The sequence below is a fragment of the Elephantulus edwardii genome, unplaced genomic scaffold, assembly GCF_000299155.1.
Source record: "Elephantulus edwardii isolate Elephantulus edwardi_28Jun2011 unplaced genomic scaffold, EleEdw1.0 scaffold00085, whole genome shotgun sequence".
Classification (NCBI taxonomy): Eukaryota; Metazoa; Chordata; class Mammalia; order Macroscelidea; family Macroscelididae; genus Elephantulus; species Elephantulus edwardii.
In genome coordinates this window covers 5,412,833-5,421,532 of record NW_006399835.1, presented here as the reverse complement: position 1 = coordinate 5,421,532, position 8,700 = coordinate 5,412,833, and the positions used below count along the sequence as shown (strand labels likewise).

The 8,700-nt window shown below is 37.7% G+C and overlaps 1 protein-coding gene across 1 annotated transcript in view; it reads right to left on the bottom strand.

Annotated features, from left to right (window-relative positions):
- Positions 1-248: 248 nt before the first annotated feature.
- Positions 249-8,700, bottom strand: part of CBLB (Cbl proto-oncogene B, E3 ubiquitin protein ligase) — a 326,116-nt gene continuing 317,664 nt past the window's right edge. Inside the window, exon 18 of the mRNA XM_006890001.1 lies at positions 249-1,081. Coding sequence (XP_006890063.1) covers positions 822-1,081 — 260 coding nt within the window. The 3' untranslated portion in view covers positions 249-821. The remainder of the gene's footprint in view (positions 1,082-8,700) is intronic.

Genomic DNA, 8,700 nt, shown 5'->3' with positions numbered 1-8,700 from the left:
TTTTGTAATATTTTAGATTTTTGCAGAGTTGTGACACCCTGGGATGACAGTGATGAATATATAGAAGATTAAAAGTAATTAAACTTAAGTGAAAGGGAAGTGCTCACTCCATAACCGTGAAAAGACCCCAGAAAAGGCAGCTCGTTGAAAAAACAAATGCTTTATACATTCAGATATTCTCCATCTTTTAACAGCAATGGTTTCCAAAGAAAAGATTCAGTAGTGAAGGCCACATACTTTGTTTTGCAATTAGTCTGAAAGGGTAAAAATCCTTAAATCATCTTGTGAAAGCATCTTGTGAATGGGAGAAATGGAGTGGGACCTCTGGTGGGTGGGTAGGGTGGCAGAGATCAAAACAAATAGATGATTTAGCTGTTGATGTGGACAGCTTGAAATCTGGGGAGAAATGTTACAGCAGACCTGACCGCTACAAAGGGTCTGTCATAAACACAGTACAAATATTTATAAAAAAAAAGGTAAAAAACAAAAGCAAACTGTAACGTCACCAACTTTGTAAACAAGGAAAAGTATTTCACAGATTCAAAGTTCAAGGGAAGTAAACGTCTTTAAATTATTTCTTTTCTTTTTCAGTTCAACCCTGATTTAAAAGTATGGCTAGCAAAAATAAGGAGGTTGCAGGCGTGGATATCCTGAACAGTCCGCTGTCTTCTGAGAAGCAGCATTCTCAAGTTCCTCTTCTCAAGACGCCAAATGAACAGGAGACTCTGTCTTTCCTGAATCACATCTCACTTCTGTTCTCCATCCACACTCCTGGAGTTTTCATCGAATGCTTTACAATTTGGTGTTTACAGTCTTGGCTGCTATAGATTAAGACGTGGAGAGACTGGAGGGGGGAAGGCAAATTCTCGGAGAATGCTACGGGCCACCTCCACATTATTCTGGGCTATCTCTAAAGCTCTCTTCACTTCTTCAAAGGCATAGCCTTCTCCCATGAGTTTTGCAATTTTTGCATCCACATTTTCCAATGCTGCCTCAGACCCATGAGGTTTTCGGTGGTGGATTTCTGGTGCAGTCCTGCGGGGTCGTGGTTTAGGAGGTCTGGCTGGTGCTTGTGAAGCATCTGTGTAGATTTTTAAAGAGAGACACCATTGAGAAGTGAGATTAAGAATAAAGACATCAAAATATAATGCTATTACATCATAATTATACTAAGATGCAAATAGTTCAATTCTCTTTTATGTTAGCTTTTCTCCATATTTACGTAAGGATCTCTGGTGGCTTAGTGGTAAAGAATTGTTGCAACTAATATGAAGGCATGCAGTTCAAATCTACCAGCTTCCCCTTTGGAGAAAGACAGGTAATCTCCCTGCATGGGATTTACTGCTTCTGAAAACACAATAAAGGGTCCTGCTATGAGTCGGTTCTAACTTGATGGTAAACAAAAAAGCAGTATTTACCTACCTTTCTGGTCAGATAACATTATTACCATTTTGGAAATTAAACACTGAGATAGAAATTGTACTGGTAGTTACATTAAAGCTATTATAACCTTCACCGCCTAACTTGAAATTTTATTCTTAAGTCATATGAGTATAAAAGATACACAGTAGGAAAATCAAATCTATCAAGAAAAGGCCCTGTAGTGTTTTTTTTTTCCCCATCATAGTTTACTGTTATCTACCTTGACACTAGTTTTGACTAACTGTTCCCAGAAGAAATATCTCAAGAGTTTTCTACCTGTAAGACACTCAATAATTACAAACTCATAGATATTCATGGAAGAACAACCCCTGTCAGGTTCTCTGTTCCACTCCATCCCACAGAAGATGAGCTCTGAGGAAATATCTTGTGGGCCTATTTATGTCTGCTTTGTCATTTTAATAATTTTGAAATAATGCCATATTGATACTGTGAAAAAATATAAAGACTACATTCAAAGTCTCAACTCTTCTAATAAGAGAAGTAAATGTGGTGTTTCGTTCATAACTGATTTATCTAGTTCCAATGCAGAAATTTTATTTAGAAAGAAAATCAATCCAGCAGAAATATTAGAAGTGAGTAATTATGCATTTGAATTCCAGATAAGTCTTTCAAAGACAATTTTTTTTCAGTGTAAAACAAATGATACCAGCATTCATGAATAGCTAGCAATCTTACGAGAAAAAGAAAGAAAATGAATCCTATGTTATAATTCTATAGAGACCCCTAGCCCACAGGCTAACACTTCTATAATGGATTTGCAAATATCTATGCCTCCCTCTTGTGATACCCTTTCCCCACATTTATCTGATCCACATTTATATAGACATCCATATTCATTTATTATCTTTCTTTTACTAAACTGATAAGTACCAAATGCTAAATGCAAAGACATGGCAAAGTGAGACTAGAATAGATTTTTTTTTTAACAAGTGTCTCTGTTGCCTCACCAACTCTGCTAATGGCTGCACAAGAGTCTCTGTGTTCATAAGATGATATTTTTAACAGTAATAAAATTTAAATTGTAAAAGTTATAAAAACAAAATCAAGAGCTGAAGTAAAAAATTAAAAAGAGCAAAATCTTATTCAAAGTTCTAGCAACATACATAGTTTAAAAGTCTCTGTGATCAAAATACGTGGTGCAGTAACAAAATTGAAGGAAATGCTTATTTTTCATTTTCCCTCCATGCCAGGGTAATTTCTACTTTTTTTTTAAAAAAAAAAAAACTACAAAAAAACCCCCACAAAAAAACTTATACAAATATGCTCACATACAAGAACACATTAAATTCTGATTCTTGCTAAAGTGTGTAATGTTTCTTGCTGGTGTAATTAAACAACTCAGATCATTGTGGCTTGCTAAATTGTTTTTCTTTCTAAGTTCCATTTATTTTTCTATTAAGTAGTTCATTAGATCATGCAGAGATGAACAATAAATTATAGTTTGCTTATAATCATCTTCAATAAACTATTAAAACTTCTAACAAATTTTCCTTTAATCAATTACACAAAATTCATGTACTTAAATCTTACCTGTTTGGAGGCACTCTTTGCTGAGAAAAGCAAATGTTTAAAATGCTTGCATCATACTGGTGAAAAAAACCCTTTTTAGTTTTTAAAATACTGTAATATTGTTTGTGTTCAAACATTTTTGTGATATCCTAAGACATGTATAACAGTACACAAGGAAGACATTAATAAAGTTTCAAACTTTTAAATGTAATCAATATATCTCTTTAGTCTTAACAGATGACACTGATAGATGGCAATGATCGTCAGAAAAAGAAAGAGCAAGAAAGCTACATACTCCACAAGATGCAATACTGGAAAAGACAGTGAATTCGGAAGCAACAAATAGCTCAATGGCTTAGTGGCAAGGTGTTGCACTGCCAACCCAAAGGCAGTGTTTCAAAACCACCAAATAATGTGAGAGAGAAAGATGGGCAATTTCCTATGTATTTATGGCCTTTGAAAACTCACTGGAAGGTCGGCTATAAACCAGTTTCAACTTAACAGCACTTAAAAACCGTATTATTTAAGAGAAAGTAATATACGCCAAGGATGTGTCGTATCTCCATACCTTTTCAAACTATTGGAGGAGACTCATCAACAATCTGCATTATGCAGATGACATAACCTTGTTTGCTGAAACTGAGGAGGAAAACTGAGGAGGACCCGAAGAGCTTGCTACAGAAGGTCAAGTACTGTAGCCTTCAACATAGCTCAGTATGAAAAAAACCCAAAGATTATCACCATTGGGCTGTTGGCAGCATCATGATGGATGGTAAATAGATTGAGATGGTAAACAGCTTTAGTTTGCATGGCTTTACAAGCAGCCACAAAATGAAAAGATGTATTGTGTTGTGAAAGTCTGCTGTCAGAGACCTCTCCAAAGTACTGAAGAGCAACGATGTCAGTCTGGAGACTAAGGTGTGCCTGATACAGGCCATGTTCTTTGCAATCACTTGCTATGCATCAGAGAGCTGGACAATCACTAGGAATGCCATGGGCTGCTAAGAGAATGAACAAGTTCATCCTGGAGAGGGTTAAACCAGGCTGCTCCTTGGAGGTAAGGATTCTGAAGCTCCATCGGACATATTTTAGGCATGTTACATGGAGGGACCAGTCCTTGGAGAGGGATGTCATGCTTGGGAGGGTGGAGGAACAATACAAGAGAGGACCTTCAATGAGGATTGATTCAGTGACTGGGGTAATGGGGGTAGGTGTGTCAGAGACAATAAGACTGGTACTAGAGAGAGCAGGATTTAGGGCTGTTGTACATAGGGTCACTATGAGTTACAGGTGACTTGATGGCACATAACAACAACATTTGCTTGGGGAAAATAAATAGTAAACCCACACACATACACACAACACAGGAAAGAAAATGTCCCCCATCCCCACCCCACCCCCATTTGGTGTATTTCTGGAAAGAGGATTTGTTTGATGTTTCACCTAGAGAAAAGAATTTCATAACAGGGATAAATCATAACAGATTTTAAAGATATTTTCTTTTTAAAGAAAGCAACTTTTAAAAAAAGCAAGCAAGCAACTTTCCTGAGGCTGAGGCAAAGTTTTCCCAGCACGTACGTCTATATGTCTGTCTGTCTATCTATCTATCTATCTATCTATCTATCTATCTATCTATCTATCTATCTATCTATCTATCTATCTAATCTTCCTTGCCTCCGGAAACCCTATGAACCTGGAGAGAGGATGAAAGGCACCTAAGCATCGAGAACTCTCCCTCATAGGGTCGCTATGAGTTGCCTGTGACTCGATGGCACTTAACAACAATAATATCAACATAGAGAGAGAGACAGGCTGGCCCAGTGGACAGAAAGCGATGCTACCAAGCCAAAGGTAGGTGACTTTTAACCCGCTGCCCTCGGGCCTGTCTTTGTTTTTGTTCAGACATTCCTCTAGGTCATATAGCCCTGGTGTACAAGTTGCTGTACCGCATTCACTTTTGGTTGCTGTGATGCTGAACACCGTGACACTGGTGTGTCAAATGCATTAATGACTGGCTACCCAATGTGGACAGAGAATGCGTTGGAGCTCCCCTATTAAAACAAGCTTAGAAGGAGGAGTGGCGTCCACTTCTGTTAATAGCTTGTCTCCGGAAACCCTATGAACCCGGAGAGAGGATGAAAGATACCCAAGTGTCGAGGACTCTTCTTCATAGGGTCGCTATGAGTCGCCTGTGACTCGAGGGCACTTAACAACAACAACGACAACAACAACAACAAAAATATATATATATATTCCTTTTTAAATAAAAACCCACAATCTTAACTAATTGATCTTAAGTCACTGCCTCAATGTCTCCTTGTCTAAAACAGTGCTGACATCTCTTCAGAATCTCAGAAATGCTCAGTAAGTTAAACTGTGGCCCCTATTGTTATTCTTTTTGTGTCCTTAGTCAACTATGGCTCATAGCAACCCTATGCATAATAGCTCTGAAATCAGCTTTACCCTGAGCCAATCACACTATGTCTGACACACTTACCCTCAATAACCCAGCTACTGTGTCAAATCCATTTCATTTGGGGTCTTCCTCTCTTGCAATGTCCCTCCACCCTTCCAAACATGATATCCTTCTCCAAGGATTGGTCCCTCCTAGCAACATGTCCAAAGTATGTAAGATGGAGCCTCTAAATCCTAGCCTCCAAAGAGTAGCCTGATTTTACCCTCTCCAGGACAGATCTCTTTGTTCTCTTGACAGTCTGTGGTATGTTCAAGATTCTTCTCTAATACCACAACTCAAAGGCATCAGTTCTTCTGTCATCCTTAGTAATTGTCCAGCTCTCTGATTTATTGCAAGGAACTGCAAAGACTATGACCTGGATTTGGTGTACCCGATTCTCGAGACTGACATTCTTGCTCCTCAGCATTCTGGAGAGGTCCCTGACAGCAGATTCTCCTAATCTATTTTTTTTTTTTTTAATTTCCTGACTGCTGGTGCCAATTGCACTGATTGTGGCATGAGCAAGTGGAATTGTTAACAATCTCAATCTCTTCTCCATCTGTCATAGTGCTCCCAATTGGCCCAGTAGCAAGAATTTATTAGCATCTATAATTTTAAATAATGTAGAACATAAGCTACAGCACTAAGAGGGAGTTTCATTTCTTAAAATCCTTTTTATCATTACCTAGTATGAATTTCTACTCAACGGTAAAACACATTCACTCCCCTCCCCTTTTGGTATTTTATTGGTTTGCTTACAAAGTTCATATAAACACATTCATTTTGATTTTTTTTTTATGTTTGGCTGTTTAAATGGAAAGTGTATCTCTGCACCAGGTAACTGAAAGTCACAGCAGATATAAAATAAAAATACCACAGAGAGACTTGACAATGGTCAAATGCATTTCAGTCTGCCCACTAAAATCTGAAGTGACCTTGGGCTAGGTACTTCACTTTTATGACTGTTACTTTCCTATCTACTTTTGCATATCCATTTTAGAAGCATTATTCATCAGTCAGGTAGTATGAGAATTAATTAATGTAATGCAATGCATGTGTGCTGAAGAGACTATTAAAAGAGAAGGACAATGAATCCACATTTATAATGATAACTGCTAAACTCAATTGCTGTACTCTGCTATGCTCAAACTCTATAGAATACCCATTACCATAAATTAACAGGACCATTATGAGAAACAGGAAGAAAACCCCCACAGATTTTGCTGTTTCTCAAATATAGAGAAAGCTCACAAGTGAGGCAGTAACAAGCAGGAATTGTTACAACCTGAACCAATAGTGAAATCCGCTAAAATTGCACGTAGCTCATCTAAAATCAAACTATTTATTTACACAGAAAATCTTTCCCCAAAGCTTAGAGGAAAGAGGTAGCTTCCACTCCCCACATATTCTTTTTAAGTAATTTAAAAAAAAAAAATTTGAAGCTTAGGAAAGCATATCATCATCCCCACTTTAGTATGTGAGGCACAACCAGGTGTTCCAGGAGTCCCATTTTTTTCAAGGTTAGCCACAACTTGTGATCCACACAGTCAAATGTCTTTTCATAGTCAATGGAACACAGACATTCTTTTGGTATTCTCTGCTTTCAAACAACAACCATCTGACATTCACTAAGATGTCTCTAGTACCATGATCTCTTCTAAACCCAGCCTGCACATCTGGCAGTTTCCTGCAGATGTACTGTTCCTATTGTTTTTGGATAATCTTCAGCAGGATTTTGCCTGCATGTGGTAATAGTGATACTGTTAGATATTTCCATACTCTGAGGGATCACCTTTTTATTTTTGAATGGGAAAAAATAAGGATCCCTTTCAGTAAGTCGGTCAGGTAGCTGTCCTCTAAATTTCTTGGCACAGCCTGATGAACACATCCAGGGCTTCATCTGTTTGTTGAAATATGTCAAGTGGTATTCCATTAACACCTTCGGGCCTTGTTATTTTGATAATTCCTTCAGAATAGATTGAACTTCCTTCAACACCATTGCCTCTTGATCATAAATTCCTGGAACACCTGATTGTGCTCATGCAAAACTTTTATTTGGATCAGGAAGCAGTCCTCAGAATAGAGCAAGGAAACACTGCATCATTTAAAATCAAGAAAGGAGTGCTTTAGCAATACATAATTTCTCCATACCTTTTCTTTTTAAAAAGTATTGACTTAAAAGTCTTTAAAAAAACCATCTGTATACAGTTTGTATATATTGTGTTTCACACTATTCTTCACTCATATTGTGTTTGATACTATCATTCTCATTCTTGTTTTATAAAAATAATCACCATTCAACCTTGCTCATCATTACCCTGTCTCTTAACCCGGATCCTTCCCATTTCCTTCCCTCCCTCTCTTCGACCCACCAAACAGCATAACCTTTTAAATCTAGATGTGGAACAGGTTTATTCAGGAAGCTGGACTCTATGAAGAGGAATGTGGCATCAGGATTGGAAGAAGACTCATAAAAAATATGTTATGCAGATGACACAACCTTGCTTGTCAAAACTGAGGAGAATAGGAAGCATTTGTTGCAGAAAGTCAAGGATTATAGTCAGTTCTGTGACCTGCATCACCCCCTCTGCAGTAGAAAGTTGTGTCTGTCAGTCCATATCTGCAAAGATGGAAAATCCTATTTGATAGGTCTACTTGTCCTTTAGTTTCTGTGAGTCAGAACTTCATGGCAATAGGTTTACACAGTCACAGTTTATAGAATAAACAAAGTATCTTTGTAATCAAACTTTCGTGGGGGCAGCACTGGACAAAGAACATGTTAAATGACTACTTGGGGGAATGGGCTAAGTTGAGGCACATTACTGTGTGTGCACATGCACAGAAGCTGCTGGTGCTTTCACTTCAGGGGCTGCCAATTGTTTTACCTTAAGATCTGATTAGTATTCCCCCCAGGATCTTAAGTTGTTTCCCCAACTCTATATGTAGAAAGATGTGTCTAATAATTAACTATCACACTGATTAACATATGTCCCCATTTTTCTATTTCTGCTATATTATGTCCTGTTCAACAGCAACTACCATACTAACTTTCTGTATTTCCATGCAGAAGTATAGACATTTGATGTGTTAGTTTTCATGCTTAGAAGAGTTGGTCTTTGTCAGATTTTCCGAAAAAGCATCTGATATCACATACAAATGATAGATTAGCACCAATTAAATGAAAATGAAAATTATTAAAGAATTTAATGGTGAAGCTTGGCAGCATCAGGATAGATGGCTAAGAGATTGAGATTGTTCATAGGTTCAGTTTGCTTGGTTTCACGGTCAACACT